Source organism: Camelus bactrianus, chromosome 34 (assembly GCF_048773025.1).
Source record: "Camelus bactrianus isolate YW-2024 breed Bactrian camel chromosome 34, ASM4877302v1, whole genome shotgun sequence".
Taxonomy (NCBI): Eukaryota; Metazoa; Chordata; class Mammalia; order Artiodactyla; family Camelidae; genus Camelus; species Camelus bactrianus.
The window spans coordinates 17,077,558-17,097,489 of record NC_133572.1 but is presented as its reverse complement, the minus strand read 5'-3'; the positions used below and the strand labels follow the sequence as shown (position 1 = coordinate 17,097,489).

Here is a 19,932-nt window from a genome sequence, read left to right as displayed (position 1 = left end):
TTAGATTAATTTTATCTTTCATGGGAGAACAACTGGAAACATTTTCAATACTTAAGAGCAAACACAATTTTGACTTTAGAAGGAACCCGTTTTAGAGATATTAGCAGCAATAACCCTGTGCATGGTTGAAAAACTTACATACAGAATTAAATGTACTTTTAATAGTTAAGCGTAAAATACTTGTGTTAGTAAAAATATATTATTGAAATAAGAAATCTAAAGAGAGAAGATAATGTTAAGCTTTATTGGTTTCACTTTTAAAAATCTCCCATTTCAAATGGCAAAAGTGAATTTAGCTCTGCTTGTCAGTGTAGGTAAAATATGAATACAGCTAGGAGTAAATTTTCTGTGTTGCATTTGTTCTGCACTTACAAGTTAGAACTCTTTTTGGCAGAAGGTTTTCCAATAACATTACTTCCCTCTTTGCGTGATTAGAATTGTTTACGGCCTTGTACGGGGTGTACCCACTGGACTTATCAGATGTAAAGTATGGAACTGGACGTTTGTGGAACCTAGTATTTCCTGTTAAGGTACTCTGAATTATAAGACAGATTAATTTGCTTACAAGCAAGAATCTACAGGTCTTGAGGTTGGCTCCTTACTTAAGGCAATTTGAGTATTGCTAGGTAAGAAAATGTTCACATTACTAAATCGCAAAACCTTAAGATGTTAAAATGCTGTGTTTCTAAAGACTATGGTGAATGAATGGAACAAAAATCACATACTAGTACTTTACTAGGACTGAAATAATCAATAGAATAAACTTAAAAAATTGATTCTTGGGAGGAGGGTACAGCTTAGGGGTAGAGCGGATGCTTAGCATACGCGGGGTCCTGGGTTCAATCCCCATTAACTCCATTAAAATAAATAAACCTAATTACCTACCCCCACCCCGATTGATTCTGAACAGTTAAGCTTTCAAACTACAAAGTACAAAATATTACAAAGTCAGAATCTGCTATGGAAAGATGATACCGCAAGCCAAGTTTAATTACAAAACAGGATCAGAGAAATGAGAACCCACAAAAATAGAAGGAATTTGTGAGATCGCAGCTGCCCCATTTAAAGAATGAGACACAGAGGTTACGTGGCTAAACACATAACACAGCTGGCTGTGTAGTGGCAGGTCAAGATTAGAACTCAAAATTTTCTCTTCTCTTCTGGTACTGCTTCTAAATGCAGGTGAAGGAGGGGGTTGACTGGTGTGTCAGGGCTGTTGGAGGGCTCTGGCGGTGGTGAGTGGTGGGGTTGTGTCGGGCGGAGAGACAGTTTTGCTAAGAAGCCAGAAGATTGCAGCTAAGGGAGAAGTTCATGTGGCCAGCAGAGTCAAAATCCCAGAGTTGGGGATGAAGTTTTTTTGTGACAGAGTTCTGAGGGTGCTTTAAAGGCAGTTCCGTCATACTAATGAACCCTAGCCACAAGATTAGACATCTTTCTTACTGATCTTTTTTAATGTCCCTTGGGGATTCTCCACTTTCTCTTTTCCCTCAAATTTATTTTATTTAAATGCACTACTGAGTCATTTTATTAGAAATGAACTTTATCACTCAGTTGTACAAGGATCAGATGTATGTGGTAAGCAAACATTAGGAAGATAATACACTTATTTTACAAAGTGTGCAAGGTAGAAATACCATTTATGGCTTCATAAGGAAAAATATATGACTAATATATTTTAACTATTTCGTGGCATTTTCTTTGTAGTTGATAGAGTAAGAAGGGACCAGGGAGTCATTAACTTTCTTTTGGAAATCTATTTAAAAATCTGATAGCCATGCATTGTTATGCAATAATGTATTTACACTCCATGTGTAGTCCTAAAACATATGCTATTTACTTTTGCCTACTTATGGCTTCTACATAAATGGAATTATATAACATTTGGGACTTGCTTTTTTCTAAGCTCAGCTTTATGTCTTTGAGATTTTCAGCGTTGCATCAGCTGAAATAGTTATCTTTTATATGAAATTATTCATTTGTCATAATTTATTTATCCATAGTACAATTATTGACGAACATTTGGGTTTTTCCAGTGTTTGCTCTCCTAAACGGTGCTGCCTCAGACACTCTTATACATGTCTCCAGATGCACATGTGCAGGATTTCTTTAGGGGGCATATCTGTCCAGTTGAAATTTGGTTCACATATATGTATAAAATAATTCAGAGTAGCTAATGACATCTCCTTATCGATAACTTAGAAGGTCTAATTGTTGAATGATTTTTTTCTTATTAGTTAAAGTGAACAACTATTTACAGTTATGACCTTATGAAGAGAAGATAGATATGAGGGCTAATAGATTTTATGTTAGTTGAGTTTCAGTGACAGATTGAGAGGTTTAGGGTATCGCTGCAATTGCCTGTGGGGCTTACTTGCTGATTCAGACAGGGGCAAAATTAATGCAGCCCATTAAAAAGTGCACTGATACATTGGGAGAGATGCTACATAAGATATCGTTATTTAGAGCAGGCTGTCTTGGTCCTTTTTCGGATTTGATGTGTTTGGTATTTTTCTGAGACACATCTGGTTGGGGAATATTTCCTGCCCTTTCTGCCTTCCATTACCAGATGGCCATTTGTCAGATCCAGTTATTTTTACTGTTTATGGCATCTACCCAGAACAACGTGATTAACATGGACTCAGTTATTCAAAAAGTGACTCAGTCATTCACTCAGTTAATAATTCTTTAGCACCTTCCATGTTTGGGGCCTAATACTTAGATCCGGCCGTATTATGGTGAGCAGCACAGAATTGGGCTCATTCTCTTAGAATTTATGATTTATAGTGCTAGAGAAATATGCATAAATAAGAGATCTTGATGGAGTGTGAGAAGTTCTCTTGATGGTGGATGGCCTCGGGTGGGATGGCAGTGCAGAACAGGCACTCCGAATCCGTTTCAGAAAGACTAGAGAGCCTTTAGAAAGTACAGATTCTTAAGCCTTATCCCCAGACATTGTGGTTGGAGTAAGTCTGGACCAAAGAAACTTCTTGTTGTTATTGTTTTTATTATTACCTCCTAATACAGTTCAGCCAGGTAGCCACATTTGGGATACACTGTTGATGAGTCATTAAAAATGGGCAGTAATCACGACAAAGTTTCTAAATGACTTAGTCAGGGATGGAGTAAATAATTTTTTGATGATTTCTGCTCCCAGGCCAAAGGCAGATTTATATTTGTTCCTATTCAATTATAAATTCTTGTTACATAGCCTGTAAAAGTTAACTGTCCCAGTGTTGGATGGGAAAGCCTGGCTTATCAGTAGCACACAGGAGAAGGACCTGACATCGTTTAGCTATTATAAGCCCAGTGGAAGTCAGAGGTGGGCTTGGCGGGCCTGGAAGCTACTGCACCTTAGTATGTGTAACTATGAGCTTTGTATCGGAAAGAAGGAGGTAAGAGTCCCCGGTCCCCTGCACACCTGGACTCCTGTGGATGGTCTCCAGGATCCCATTTAAGGGGGATGCTGGCACTTGGGTGTCTGAGAGGACATTGAGCTCCTTGGCAAATATCCTTGGGAGGAAGAACTGGAGAGAAATGGTCTTGTTCATCCCAGAAAAAGAAAGCTTAGAGCTATAGTTCCAGAAGAAAGAACTGGGACCAGAAAGGGAAAGTTATTTGGGAAGCAAGTCTCATTTATTCATTGACTCATGTATTTATTTAACAGATTTTTTTTTAGTATCTACTGTAACTCATTCAAGTGGATGCCAAGGATATAATGGTAAACAGGATGGAGTCAGTTCCTGACTTCTGGGACCTAAGATTTGCTGGAGGATCAAACAGGTTAAGCACACAGTTACAAGAAACTATAAGTACTGTGACGTGAAGAACAGGGTGCTGCTTCACCTTCATGTAAAACACATTTCCAGTATTAGTACTGTCAGAAAGATGGCGAATGGTGAATACTCTGGCCCTGGAGATATTCAAGAAGAGGCTTCTTGGAGATACTGTAGAAGTTGTGCTGACAACTACCATTAAACCCTATTTAACTTTTAACATCAATGATCACATGTCTTTTTTTTTATTGAAGTATAGTCAGTTTACAATGTTGTGTCAATTTCTGGTGTAGAGCACAGTGCTTCAGTCATACATAGACATACATATATTCGTTTTCATATTCTTTTTTATTATAGGTTACTACAAGGTGTTGAATATAGTTCCCTGTGCTGTACAGTATACTGCCTACTATATGTAAAATAGATAAACAGCATATATGTTTTTATAACAGATTTCACACTCCTTGTTTCTCTTTCCACCCTTTCTATCCTAATCTTCCCTTTCCTCCATTTGCTCCAAACTCAGTTCCAGGTCTTTAAGTCTGCGTGATGAGATGATTTTCTTTGCAGTTTAACAGACCTTTGTTTATAAGGGATAGGACAGATTCTTAGAACTGAAGTCACTCTTAATTATTATGTTTTTATCTGGGCTACCAGATAATTGAGGAGAGGCGCAAGTGTTTATATAAACGCCCTGTGACCTGATTTTATGCCTTTAGTCTTCCCCGTTCCTCTTGGTGGCTAGCCCGTGCAGGTGGGGACTCTCGGGGGACCTGCATTTCTATGGGGATGGGCAGGCACAAAGAGTGGGTAAAAATGTCAATGCCGCTTACTGTATAATTGTTATGTGCTCTTAATGAGACTATGGCTTTCTTGTGACCATCATGTTTTGAATTCTTAACATCATGTCTTTTTTTTTAACTTTTTAAATTGAAATATAGACAGTTTACAATGTGTCAATTTCCGTTGTACAGCACATTGCTTCAGTCATACATGCACATTTATATATTCGTTTTCATATTCTTTTTCACCGTGAGCTGCTACAAGATATCGAATATAGTTCCCTGTGCTATGCAGTGTAAACTTGTTTATCTATTTTATATATACCAGTCAGTATCTGCAAAACAACGTATCTTAACTGATTAGGAAACCTGACCTTTCCCTCAGAGCATTTTTTAAAAAATTTAAATATTACATTGTGACAATCTCAGGACTGAGTCTTTCACGTTCAGTGTTAGAGCCTGAAGCTGGATGTTGTGAAGGCTTGCGTTTGCTTTCTCTTGACCCAATGTGATTTCCTGTTTCTAAGAAAACAGTTTTAAAGACTCTTAAAAGGAATTTCTTGCATGCTTGGCAGCTCCTGTAAAACCACATTTTAGTAAACCAGTGTGAATGAAGTATATATTAAAAAAAAAAATCAAAGAAAGAACCATGTTGCTTGACCAAAGTAGCATTTTGTTTTGTGGAAATTGGATCCCATAGAAAAATCTGGTGATTTAGGATGTGTTTGCTGTTGTAACGAGATAAACCAGAAACCAAAAGTTTTCATTTTGGATAATCATCCTAGTTCAAGAGGACAGTTGATCACAAATTGGGGTTTACTTTGTGCTGGAATTGATGCATACTCTTGAGTCTGGTTAACAGCATTTTTTAAAAAGAAACAAAATTGCAACTTGGGCATCTCTCCAAATGAATTCACAAATTTAGAATTAATTCACATGCATTCTTACAATATTCTGGAGGCGACCCCAGTTACTGCATCGCTTAGTCAATGGAGAAAATGAATGTTAGTGAGTCTTTGGCTGTTAGATGTTCCTCTCTGAGCAGGAGATTCATGTCTCCTGGCTCTCAGATCAGAGATTCGGCTTCTCTCAGAATTGTCCTAGAAATGGGCTTCTTATAAAAAATTTAATAGGTATTAAACATGTTTTTGTGACTACAAAGGTATTTTATTCCTTTGAGTCATGTTTGTTGAGTGCCCACTCTGTGTCAGGCATCCTTCAAGAGACAGACACGTGGTGAGGAATAAGGCAGGCAAAGTCCCTGATTTTATTTATCTATTAGAACTTATTTCAGGGCTTACTGTGTGCCGGAAACTGTACCGGGTACTTTACAGATGATGTTAAGTCACTTAAACCTCCTGCCAATGCGGTGAGGTAGGCACTCTGATCCTTGTTCTGCAGAAGGTGGGAAGGAGGGTCGGCATCACCTGGCTGGGAGGTGGCCGGGCCAGGGCTGAGCACAGGATGAGCCCCGAGTGTACGGTCACTCTAGGCCTGATTTTGTAAGTTTACACATTCTTCGTAACAACAAAACAAAACAAAACAAAACAAAACAAACGCGTGCACACACAGAGAAGAAGATAAACACTACGGGCAGTCTGACTATTGTTAATGTTTTGGAGTCTCTGTTCCAGCCCTCATATGTGTGTGTGCACATGTGTGTGTGCACATGTGTGTGTGCGCACGTGTGTGTGTGCGTGTGTGCGTGTGTTTAAATGTATATGATATCTTATTGATCTGTCACCACTTCTTTTCACAACATGTGATAAATGTTTTGCAGGCCGTGCATTTGAAAAATATGAGCGTAACTAGCTGAGCAGTGTTCCGTGGTTTGTCTGTATCATGATCTACGAGGATTTATCTAACCAGTTTCCTACCACTTAACAATGTTTCTTAATTTTGAATTTCATAAACCCTGCTTTAGCTAATGCCTGGATCACCAAATCATTTTACAAATCTATGAGCATTAAAACATTTCTGAGCGAAGAATTGTATTAAAACTCTTTGGAAATATTTATACAATATCCACGTGGGGTCTGTACTCTGTGAACAGAATGATGTTAACAGCATGCTTTTCCTTCTAGGCTAGTGGACGACAGATGTGTCGTAAACCCAGAGGCGGGGGACCTTGCCAACCCTCCCAAGAAGTTCAGAGGTAAGAAATAAATATGTATTTTTTTTTTTTACCATGCGACCTAAAGAGGGGGGGTGTTATTTTTGTGTCTTAAAATAAGTAATGTTAGAACTTTATTCACTATAAAACTTTCAAATAGAAGTGTATCCACTGAATTTTTTTCCCCCCAAATTTCCCATTATTTTTCTTCTTTTACACATTGAAGGGCTGATATTGAAAGAATAGTTCCAAGTTTTGTTTTGCTGGTCTGTGTGTTCAAAGGACATCTTGGTAAATAGCTGTGAGAGGCCACTTTGCAAACCAGTAAATACAGCTGAATGATAAGTATTTGTGTATTTTTGTGACAGTGGTACAGTAAATGTTAGTATTTCATTATTAGCTATTTAAGTTGTCTTTGTGAAATCTTCAGGACGGTGACATCAATGTGTTTGCTTAGTTTTTAAAATGTCATTTTGGATGATGTCTAGTGACTAGCAGTTGTCTTAGAACTCCTTTCTAGGTATCATCTTAGAGGTACCTTCATAAATATCAACTAAGAAATTGTTCATAGTAGGAGACATTATAACTCGACTGTTACCGAGAGAAGGGTTAATGGGATTTGCAGAGAATCATAGTCAACTAAAACCAGTAATTAAGAGCGTGTGCAAATCAGTTTCATAGTTTGTGTGGACTTATAATAAGAACAACTTTAAAACAGCGTTCATTTTGAACACACTGTGTTCAAATGTATTCCTACTTACACAGTACCGAAAAGTAGCTTTAATAAGAGATACAGATCTGGAGAGAGAGTGAAAGGGATTCCCCTGGCCCCAAGGCCAAGTCAGGATGTGCTCTGCCTGCACGGGGGAAGGGAGATGTTTAACATGTGGTAAATGGTTTCCATGTTTCACTTTCTGTGATGGGCACGTTCTACACAATTCTTTTTATAAGACTGTCTTATGTATGGCATTTGCAGTAAACTTAGAATCTTACAGAAAGCGTGCCAAGCCCAATAAATATCCTTTGGGTAAACTTGGTCACTTTGAATAAGTGGTCCAGATGTCTCCCCAGGTAGAGGAATTAACATCGAGCAGGCGGTGGGGGACAGACTGCCTGTTAGAAGCACTTGTAAGAGTGCTCAGTGGGGATGTTCCCCTAATTCAGTATTCCCACTGCACACAGTCCCCACGGCAGGTGGACTCACAATAAAACTCCATGAAGGAGAGCCAGCAGTTGTGACAAACAGACAAGAAGTGCTCCAGGACAGGGGACTGTGGGTAAGGGTGTGGAAATGATTTCAGAGACAGAAGAGGCCAGATGAGCCCTAATGGAAGAACGGACAATATGAAAAAAGAGCATACAGGTTCTAAAAAGCATGACCTGGCATATTATATAAAGATGAAGAAACAGGTATTGTTTTGGAAAAGAGAGCTGAGATTACCCAGAACGCAGCGCAGAGGAAATGAATGAGTCATAAAAAGTGTGGAGGCTGGACTGAGAAGGTCCGGGAGCATCTCATCCCGTTCCAGGAGGTGAGGCTGGTGCGCACGAGAATGAGGTAATGTGGGAAGAGATACGGGCGAGAACTTCCTGAAGCTGAAGAAACCCAATGCTCCTCAGGTGGGAGAGGCACCCTGAGTTCAGAGTTGTGATGATAAACAAAACCGGGTCCACAGACACTCTTTTGTGAAATGCAGCTTGTTAAAGATAAAAACAAAGTTTTAAAACACAAACCGGGACAACAAATCTGCATTTGTAGCAGACAAAAGCTTGGGGTTCGGGTTTTGACTGTGCCGCTCGCTGGCTGTGTCATCTTAAGTAGGTCACCCAATGACTTTGTGCCTTGGAGGACATCTGTCATTGGCTGGTGGGAGCCAGGGTGGATGAGAACAAGAACAATCCCACCACACAATGCTTTGTGAGGCTTGAAATCTTTCCAGAGCATAAATGTAAAAGTGTTTTAAGCCATTACACAAATGGCAGCTAACTTACCACAGAAAGGCATAATGTATTTCCTTTAAATGTATTTGGCTCTGTTCTTACATTATAACCTCTACAAGGGCAGGATTTTATCCTTTTTCTTTTTGTGCTTTACAAGCATAGAGCTTTGCCCACCATAGACATCCAAAAAAAAAAAAAAAAGCCATTAGATGCTTGTAGGTGAGAGACCCAGACTTTCCCGGGATCATGTGATACAGCTTGGCTCCCAGGGGTGCTCCATGCTTCACTGCCGTGAGCTTGGGTAGCTTTATTCCTCTGTCAGTCCGGGGAGGTTGATCTGTCAAAGATAAACCTTCAGGGTTTGTGGCTGCCTTTTTTTCTTTTCCTCTTTCCCAGTGAAGGGAATTGTTTTAAGTGCAAAGACTATTTCAGTGTATCCGAGGGCACCCTGGGGTACCAGCTCTGTACCCAGTAGGTGACTATACACAGATACTCAGTGTCCTCTGATTCAGCGGGCACCGGTTCAATGTATGAGTCACTCAGGTGCTCCGTCCGCCCCTGGGAGGCTGGCTTTTCCCGTAATCTAATACTTCAGGTCATTGTCCTTGCTCGTTTGCTCTCATTTTCTACCTGTAGCTTAAGACTAAATCGTGTCTCACTCCGCTCATCTTTGGAGAAGGAGGGTATTTTTCTGTTGGCAATTCAAGGTTCCCTTTTATCTTAAAACTCTGACTCTCATCGTCTGATTCTTGGAAGCCTATCCTGACGGAGGAGCCCCGGAGGAGAGTTCCCCAGGCTTGTCTCTGCCCTGGCCTTCACAGTACTCAGCAGCCCTGAGCAGACCGTGTGGTCCCAGATGCCACATCCTTTCACCTACCTTGTCCTTTCTGCAGCTTCACCCTTCTCTGCCTGGATGTATTTCTCCTGTACCTTTTGACTGTAAAGGTCATCATTTTTTACTAGATTTGCCTCCCAGAATCACCACGCCTATATTTCCAGAATCCTCTGGCAAGTGTCCAGAGCCCCCTCCCTTCATGTTACTTTTTAGGTAACACGAAGACACAATAGCTGTCTATCCGCAATAGTTCAGCTGCACCTCGGTCCCTCTTGCCTCAGCCAGACAAACGATGTTCTCAAAGTACTTTGAAAAGTATTTTATTTTTCATACTCACTCCATGGTTTGTTCAAGTGAATCATCAAATTTTAGGGCTCTAGGCAATTCAAAGTAAATCTAATACAGCTCCCCCAACGTTTTGAATGAGGAGCCAAAGTTCTAAAGGGGTTAACAAGACTAACCAATAGACACAATTGTGCAAGAAATGTTCCTTTGATCGTGTCACACTGCCTCTCATGTGAATAGAGGAAATGAAGTTTTAACAAATGAACAACTTCCCAAGGGTTATTTACAGCCTGGCAGATGGACAGCTATTTTTCAGTGGAAACCACACAGTCATAATAGTATTAACAGAAGCACAGTGGCTTTAAGTGAGTGCAAAAACTTTTTCATGATCAAATATTCTGTAATTTTTAAAGACGAACTTTAAACTTTGGAATCTGTTTAGATGTAAGGCAGTATAGAGAGCTCCCTTCCACCCAGTTTCATTATGTTAGCGTCTTATGTAACTGTGGTACGTTTGTCAAAACTAAGAAATTACCGTTTACCATTACTGTTGACTCAATTCCAGGCTTCCTTCGGATGCCACCCATTTTCCATTGATGTCCTGTCTCCAGTCCTGATCCCATGTTAGTCATCATGGCTCCTCAGCCGTCTCTGGCCTGTGACACTTTCTCAGTCTTTCATTGTTTTTTGGTAACCTTGATACTTGGAAGAGTAATGGCCAGTATTTTGTAGAATGTTCGTTGGTCTGGCTCTGGTTGGTGTTTTGGCCATGATTAGACTGGGACTAAGGTTTTGAGAAGGAGGCTGACGGCCCTTCTCCTTGCTTCATATCAGGGGCGCGTATTATCAACACGAGGTGTCACTGGTCCTATTTTTTGATATACAGTTAACCCTCCTCCTTCACACTAAATGGTAGGAGTTATTTTTGTTGACTTTATATTTTCTGTTTTTTTTTTCTTTTTCTTTTTTTCTCTCCTAGTCTCTTTGTGTACTTCCCCCCTCATCTCTAGAAAACTCTTCTCTGGCACAGATTTTTCCAAAAGTTTGTGTCTACCGATATGTGTGCCTTTTCTGTTAGGAGGAGAGACATATCTAAATCAAAACAAGAGAGGTTTGTGTGTCCTTTTATTCCCATCAGGGTGATAAAACACAGAAGTAATGGAGAACCCAGGGAGCCACTCCCCCGGCGGGACGAGGGAAGGGAAAACAGCCCCTTCTCCTGGCTGGTTAGTTAGTCCCGCAGCCTCGGACCATTTGGTCTTGAAATTTCCAGCTCTGAGATTCTGTGGTCATTTGACACATGTGACTATTTCATAATCCATCCAGCCTACCAAGTGGCTGCTTCTGGAAGCAAGAAGTTGCTCTGAAGCAGTAAGTTAGAATGCTTCAGGAACTGGAACTAAAATTGAGACTGTCTCTGCTGTGCAGTGGCACATGAGAATCAGCGAAAGTGAAAATCAGGGACTTCGGGGAACACTTACAAGTTCATTTCTTTAACTCAGTTCCTTCTCTTCATGTAACTCATTTTTAAGGGAAGTCATTTTTAAGGCGGACACTCTCACCGTTTAGGGTTTGGTTATACACTTAAGAGCGTAAGTGAAAAAGCCATCTAGCCAGCTTTGACTTTTTATGTGGTCGAACATGCCAGTCTTGTTTAACGCAGTAATTCACCAGTGTGAGCCAATTATAAATACTCTGTCTACAAATCCGACAATTGCTTTATTGAATTTATTCAGCTTTGGTGTTTGTGCAATTTTTTTTTTTTTTGGATGCAGACAGACTGTTTCAGATTTGAAACAACTAACATTTATCGAGCATTTAACACATGCTGTGCTGTGCTTGGGGCTTTCTGTGCATTAATATTTAGTCATCTCAGTAACCCTGTAAAGTAGGAATTTTTGTTATCCCGCTCTTGCAGTTGAGAGAGTTAAGTATAAAGAAGTCATACAACCGTTTTAAAGTCGCCAAACCTACTAGTGGTAGAGCTGGGACTCAAAACAAGCTGGTCTGACTCCAGAGCTGTTTGTCACTATCCCATACTGTCTATTGAATAGCACCCTCCCATCAGTTTTTACCTGTTGGTCCCCTAAAGCCACAGAGGTTACATCTCATCCCTCTGCCACACAGTGGGGCTTGACTTATTTGTTTAGAATGGTCATATTCCTGCAGATCTTCTCTTTTATAGTCTTAATAAAAAACATTGTTTCACCTCTTGCCAGCTACAAATTCCTCCGTGATTTCTCTAGTTTTCATCATGCTGCTGTGTTTGATTTCTGGTTAGGCTCCTGCCTGCTTGTCAATGTACTTCTTAGCGGTGTAGGAAGAACTGAATGTAGAACGTTTGGGTGTGGTCGGATGAGAATCTCCCTCTTTTTTGGATGTCACACTTAGAGCCCAGGAGTCCTGAGCAGGAATCCGTAACTCACCGCCAGCTGTGAGTCAACCCAAACTCCTGGTGCTTTTTCACTGGCATCTCTGGACGCTCATTTCCCTCCTCCTGTGCTGCATAATTGGTATTTTGGAACCTAGTGGAGAATCTTTTAACACGTTTAACCCTGGTCATCCTTCTAGCCTGCCAAGTTTTTCTCTCTTTCTTTTTTGATCTTAACTCTCACCCAAATTATTTATTTAAATTCTCAACCTCATGACATCTTGAAATGTAAGTTGATAACAGGTATGTATGTGATACTGTCACTTCATGTGTTAGTCTGGTGTTACTGAATGTTATCTAAAGAGAAATACATTAGGACTGTGTTAGTCGGAGTATCTACAAGTCAGACCCTGGAAGATATGGATGGAGGTAATCAGTTTGGGAGGTGGTCCTGGGAAGTGTGAGCGAGGAAGCGAGGGAGAGTGAGCCTAAAGAAATAAAAGGTAGTGAATTGTGCATCAGACCCACCACTGTGGCAACTGGAAGTCAGTCCTGCCATGGCCTCTGAGCAACCATGCGGAACATGCCTCAAAATCTCCTACCCAAGGATGGGAAGGCTGGGGCCAACTTCCATTCTCTGTGGGTTGTGTCATCACCCCTGCCACGCAAACTTCTGGGTTGCTCCTGCTTGCAGCTGAGCAAGTTCTCCGTCACAGAAGCCCTCACGAAGATGAGAGGAGAGATGCGAGAGCTTGAGTTCGGAAACCACACGCTGGAAACTGTCCACTGTGGTTGTTATCAGTGAACTTGGGCCTGGGAGCCCACAGCCATGTCACTTGTGCATGCTCAGAATTTGCACCCACTTCTTTGTTTGAGAGACCTGCAATTAGACTGCAAAGTGTATGAGGGTGAAGACTCCTCTGTTGAATTATCAAGATCAAGAACAGTGTTTTGCATATTGTTGGGGCTGAATTAATTTTTGTTGAATGAATGATCAAAGTTCTAGAAAAAAATTGTAATTCTTAAAGGCAATATAATTTCAGTTCTGTCAACACATGCTTTTTGCTGGGGGTCTTCATACTACTCAGCATGTAATGTAGCTGTTAGCTGATTGCTTCGTTTATAAGAAAGCAAGGTATGGACCTGTTATGTTGTTACAGTCTTATATGCTACATCTCTGAATTTAAGTTCATTGGTGTTAAATGTGCATTCTATCAGATAAATCTGTAGTGTGAATAGCAGAAGCCAACAACTTCCACATGTGTTAAGTGAAGCTCTTTTAGGTTGTAGCATTTTGTAGTTTGCTGGCACTCAAAGAAGTTTAGAAAATTGCAATGGATTTCCAAGCCAGAATACACGATTTACTCAAAATCATCTTTAAAATTCTCCAGTTGAATGTTACTGCTAGGCTGATTCTGTGTGTTTGTGGGAAGTCATCATATTAAGAACCTTCTGCAGCTAGTCCCCTATTATTAAACTCTTAAGTGGCAGTGGAAATTGGTTAATAAGTTGACTCTTCTCAGTGAGGTTTCAAAGACGGGCCGAAGGATGAAATGAAAACCGACTGCTTTTTGCCTCTTTGCTTCTCCTGTTGAAACTAGCCAGGATTGTAAAAGTACTGGTACTTTAAACTACTTTACCCTCTCCTGGAGGGAAGTTGCTGTGGTTCTCAACGGTCAGAGAGGACTGCTCTGGAAATCTCATGAATTTCTGTTTAGGGCAGCCCTCATCCAGTTAATTGTGTATCAAAAAAATTATATATATGCTGTATGAACTTTGATTTGTGGCTTTAACTTGTGAAGGTTAATTTTCTCCTTTCAGAGTGAAAAGCAATGGACAGCAAATGAGCACATGGGATGCAGGTGGTTTAGTGGCGTTAGAATAACTCTCTGACTCCCTTGCTTACTGATCCTGTAGTCATGGGCCAATTTTCCTGAGCCGGGGGGTCATGTGCAAAAGCCTCCCTTCCAGTGTTGTGTATGAAATTAAGTGTGTGTCTAAACTTAATAGCCCCATTTTCCCGAATGTGGAAACCACACTAGAGAGAAGTGAAAGTTACATGATCAAGGTCACACCACTAGTAGGTGGTGAGGCAGGCTTTGTTTGAAGCTGGTGTTTTTTTTCCCAACACTGTGAGATCTTCATACATTTATTAGAGATTCATTGATGATCCACTGTGTGCAGTGCAGTGTGTGAACTAGTTGCTAAGGGTCAAACAAGTCAGAAACGAATGCTGCTCTCAAGGAATTTATAATCTAATGAGAGAGATAAGATGTGTGTGTGAATAATTACAACCCAAGGTGGAACGTGATAAGGGCTAATTAAAGAGGCATGGTGAAGGCACTGTGGGAGGATGCAGATTTTAATTTCCTGTTTTGAGAGATGAGAAAAGCTTCTTAATTAAGATAACCTTTGACCTGTGACTTGAAAGGCGCAGGTGCCTCCGGCAAAGGACCATCTAGGCTTTCCAGGCTTAGTATTTACCTTCTCGTGAAAGTACTTCCGAGGGTCAAAGCTAAATTGCATTTTCCATTTAAACAGTAATAGAATGTTTGGTATTTTTTTCCAGTATAAAACTGAGACGTAAGTGCCAAGCCATTACCCTGGTAAGTTTGGTTTTCTGCAGGAGACAGACAAGTACACCAATGATTACTGAATGTGAACGGGGCCACACTCCTAACCCTGCTGCTCATCACTGACATTTATTTAGTCCTTACCATATTTCAGGTGATGTCTGAAGTGCTTTACAGTCTATTAATCCATTTAATCCCTAAGCAACCCTGAGAGGTATGTATTATTGTTAAGATACTGTTATTGTCTGCATGTATTAGATAAGTTGCTATAATAGAAATTAAACCAGTGGCTTATATAGGAGAGAAGTGCATTTCTCTTTCACTTAATAGTTCCTGGGTGAGTAATCCCCAACCATCTTGCAAATCACTGTTTCCAACACATGGCTTCCAAAGTTGCTTCAAGAGTCATCACCTCCTAGTCAGTAGAAAGGGGGCAAGAGGAATCCAGGGCAAGTAGGTTCTTCTTTCAGGAGGGCATCTGGAATTGCATATGTTACTCCTACTCCTGTCTTATAGTTACATAGTACGTGGGGTTGAATGGTGGTCCCCCAAGATAAGTCCATGTCCTAAAACCCAGACACTGTGAACATTGCTTTATTAGGAAAAAGAGTCTTTGCAAATGGAAGTCAGTTAAGAATTTTGAGATGAGATCAGCCTTGGTCACCCAGGTGGGCCCCAAATCCAATGATAAGTGACTTTATAAGAGACAAAAGTGGAGAAAAAACAGACCCAGAGGAGAGAGCTTGTGAAGACAGAGACAGAGAACGGAGTTACGCAGCCACAAGCCAAGGAAGACCTGGAGCCACCAGAAGCTGGGAGAGACAAGAGAGAATTCTGTCCTAGAGCCTTCAGAGGGAAAATGGTGGTGCCTGCACATTGACTCTGGACTTCTGTCTTCAGGAACTACAAGAGGATAAATGTCTGTTGTTTTAAGGCACCACGTTTGTGGTGATTTGTTACAGCAGCCACGGGAGACTCATACACGTAACTACATCTGCTGCAAGGAGGCTGAGGAGTCCGGTGCGTAGTGGGCTGGCCACACACCCACCTCAAGAGTTCTGTTACCTAAAGGAAGAAGAGAGTGGACACTGGGGGTGAGGGGTAACATCTTTGCCACACCCCATTTTATAGATGAGAACACTGAGGTCCAGAGAAGTTAAGTAACTTGCCCAAGGTCACATAACTAGAAAGAAGCAAAGGTTTGATTGAATTCCAGATAATTAACCACTAACTATACTGCCTTTAGGCCCAAGGAGCTACAAAAGTGAGAGAAGAGGACTGTAATTGGCTTGGGTGTTCAGAGCAAGACTGGCGGTGCGCTGGAGCTGTGGGAGAATGGGCAGTTGTTAACCAAGTCGACAGGAGAGGGCTGAGGAGAAAGAGGCACAGAGGTGTGGAGTAGGTAACCCACTTGTGGTTGTGGCTTTTAAGAATGTTAAAAGCTGAGGAGAATGTGGAAAAGTGGCAGAGATGAGCTTACGGGAGGGTCCCGATGCCCCATGGCCTTGTATGCTGAGGCATTTTCATTTTTATGTCAAACACAGTGGAGAACTCTTAAAGCATTTTAAGCTGGGCTATGACGTGATCAGAAGTGCGTTAAAAAAAATAGATACAGACTTTAGTTTATTGACAGCTTGTGTTCCATAGTCTGTGTTTTTTTAACACCTTTTTGATAGTATGGTTCCTGTACAGTAAACTAAACATATTTCAGATGTACAATTTGATGAAGTTTGATAGATATACACATCCATAAAACTACCACCACAATCAGGATAGCTAACATTTCCATCACTTCCCAAGAGGTGCAATTTTCAAATTCCCAAATTATCCTTTCCCACCCCCTTTAACCCCTGGTAACCATCAGTTTGTTTTCTATGTCTGTGAGCCCCAATATTCATAGCAGCACTATTTACAATAGCTAAGATGTGGAAACAACCCAAATGTCCATTGACAGATGAGTGGATAAAGAAGCTGTGGTGTATTTATAAGATGGAATACTACTCAGCCATAAAAAAGAATGAAATAATGCCATTTGCTGCAACATGGATGGACTTGGAGATCATCATTTTAAGTTAAGTAAGCCAGAAAGAGAAAGAAAAATGCCATATGATATCGCTTATATGTGGAATCTGAAAAAAGGACACACATGAACTTATCTATAAAACAGAAACAGATACACAGAATTGAAATTTTGAAAGACTATTTTCCTTCATGGAGAGGATGAAAATGTTGGGTGGGATATCAACTAAGAGATGATTAAAATAGTTAAGAAAAATATGTTAATGGCCTAAGACAGTTGCTGTAATATTTGACTGTGTTAGGATTTGGTGACTGACCGTATGGGGGCATATGGTAGGAGGTTGGGGGGAGGGAGGAGGTGCCTCCCAGGATTCTCCCAGATGTCAGACTTGGGCAGTGTGATATATGTTAGTGGCATTTATTGAAATATGGAATATATAACAAACTGCTTGGTAGGGGAGGGTAATAGTATCAGTTCTGTATCACCACGTAATAAAACACCCCCAAGCTGAGTGGCTTTCTGAACATTCATTTACTTACTTAACTCATAAATCTGTGGGTTTGCTTGCTGATTCTTTTGCTCTGAGCTGGCTTGGCTGATAAACTTGCCCAGGTACCTGTGGTCAGTTGGCAGCTGGACGGTCTGTGCTGGCTTCACCCACGGATCTGCCTGTGATGGTTGTTGGCGGGATGGCTGGGGCATGTGTCTCTCACTGTCTGGCAGGCTAGCTCAGATGCTTCCCATAGGGTTGGTATGAGAACAGCAAGAAAGGGCAAAGCCCAGTGCTCAAGCTCTCTTCAGACCTCTGCTTGTGTCACACTTGGCAGTGTTACGTGCCTAAGTTTGGAGGAAAAGGGAGGAGAAGTTGACTCTGTCTCTTGATGGGAGCAACAGCAAAGTCACCATATGCATACAGTGATGGGAAGAACTTGTGGCCGTTTGCAATTTACCACAGTAATGAACTTGGTTCTGGCATCCTTTCTGCCAGAGGTAGATCTAGAAGATGGGTGGATATGTCAGTCTGGAGGCTCAGGAGAGAAATCTAGATGGAAAATACAGATAGCAAGCTTAATAGTATGTAGATAGAATTTAAAGCTGTGAGAGTGAGAAGAAAAGGGTGCCCTAAAATGGAACCCCTTGGAAAACCAACATTTAAGCTGCCCTGAAACAAAACATCAAGAGCCGTAATGAAGAACCGCTACAAAAATGACTAAAATAAAAGGCACTGACAATACCAAGTGTTGCCAAGGATGCAGATCAACTAGGAGTCTCAGACATTGCTGGTGGTGTACAAAACGGTACAGCCATTTTGGAGAAGAGTTTAGCAGTTTCTTATAAAGGTAAACACACACATACCAAGTGACCCCCAAGCATCACTCTTAAATATTTACCCAAAGCAGTGAAAACTTAAGTTCATACTAAGATCCATGTATCCATGTTTATAGCAAAAACTGGAAACAATTTAAAAAAATCTCTTTTACGTGGTGAATGGATAAACAATACATGCAGTGGAATACCACTCAACAATAAAAAGGAATGAACCACGGATACACCCAGCAACACGGATGAACCTCAGATGCATTATGCGAGGTGAAGGGAGCCAGTCTCAAGGCTGTGTAATGTGTGACTCCTTTTATATGCCATCCTGGGAAAGGCCGAGGCAGGAGAGGTGAATTTAGCCAATTCAAGATAGTCTGGAGGGAAAACAGCCCTGAGGTGGTTGGAAGTTCACTTGACTCAAAAATAATCTCTTGACTTCACTGAAAAAAAGATGAAGTTTCCCCATTCTACACTTCGGTGACTTTTTTTTCCTCCTCTGAGTCTGGCTGTGTGGGAAGATGGAGAGAGACTTTATTCATTCAGGACTCTGCCTCTCTGGGTCTTCGGATATAGTATTAATTTGGGGGAAAAGAATGATCTTCGTGAAAGTATGTCAAAGCACCTTTTAATTACTTTTACAGGATGTTTGTTCTAAATGATTTGGAGGGTTGGAGTATTTTTGTCTATGCTATGTCCATTATTAACTTTGTATTCTTCAGGAAAGTAACCCCAATTATATTGTTCCAGTGGAATTTCCTACAGGAAATGCATTGCTTTTATAATATAGCTTTCAGGAACACATTGTGGTAAGAAGTATGGACTGTTTATAGAACTGAAACCATGGCTCACTCAAGAATTCTTCAGTGAATTAAATAGTAGCTATTTTTAAATAAACTGTTTCCCTATTTTCTCTTATTTTGACATGTATTAGGCCTATTAAAAAGTCAATCACTTCAGTTTTCCCATAATGTATAGCATAAAGTATCTCCAGTGCAAGGCAGTGTCTTACACATGTTTGTTATTTGAAGTGGAAGTGTGTGTGAATTAAGACTTTACTTCTGCGGTGGATGGTAGGTGGGCCTTGCTTGTTTGAGTCTCTTCTGAGTATTAAATAAATTAATAAAAGTTACATTTTGTTTATGAAAGTCTCTATGCATCTCCATAAAGCATACTAATCATTAACTTATTCAAGCAGCTGCTAAGATAGAAGATTGATTTGTATATTGCGTATTCAAGTCCAGGTTCAACTGCCTTTTCTACCGTGTTGATTTAGTGAGAGAGCAGTTTAAGGATCCTCTCTGATCAGGTGCCCTTGTTTACATTTTGTGGTTTTCAAGGTAAATACAGCAATTTCAGAATAAAGCAAACTGCTGGCTGGTGGCGATGTTTGTTTTACAAATGCTTGGAAGTAGTTTGGAAACTTTGCCTTTTAAAGAATTAGAGGTGAAATATCTAATAAAGCAGCCCTTAGGGGCGAAATCCAGCCTCAGATGGTGACACCCCACCCTCTCCCTGTATTCTTTTCCAGCCTTGCTGTCCTTTGTTGGCTGGGGACCCCTGCAAAGACAGATTTATGCCCTGAAAGTGGAAGCAGTGGGTCCCAGGAGCTCACTGAGTCTTACTACTTCTCTAATGTGATTGGTGTGTGTGTGTGTGTGTGTGTGGTCCTGTCTTGGAAGCAAAGGTGTAAGTAGGCTAAAAACGACTTTAAGCCACCATTTTCTAAACAACACAAGCTTCAGCTCTGTTGAGAAACAGGCCTGTGGAGTTTGTCCTTCCGGTTCCATGTAGATGTGCTGTGTGAAACGCAAGTCTGGCTGTGGTTGTTGTAGAGAGCTTCACAGTTATACAGCGTGTACTCTGGTGGGATCTGCATTAATTAAAACCTCCAGGAGGATAAATATTAGAAGGAAAGGAGT

The 19,932-nt window shown here is 40.8% G+C and overlaps 1 protein-coding gene across 1 annotated transcript in view; it reads left to right on the top strand.

Moving 5' to 3' along the window:
* Window positions 1-19,932, top strand: part of ITPR2 (inositol 1,4,5-trisphosphate receptor type 2) — a 417,609-nt gene that overhangs the window by 28,172 nt on the left and 369,505 nt on the right. The window contains exon 2 of the mRNA XM_074357919.1: window positions 6,640-6,710. Within this exon, the coding sequence (XP_074214020.1) occupies window positions 6,640-6,710 (71 nt within the window). The remainder of the gene's footprint in view (window positions 1-6,639; window positions 6,711-19,932) is intronic.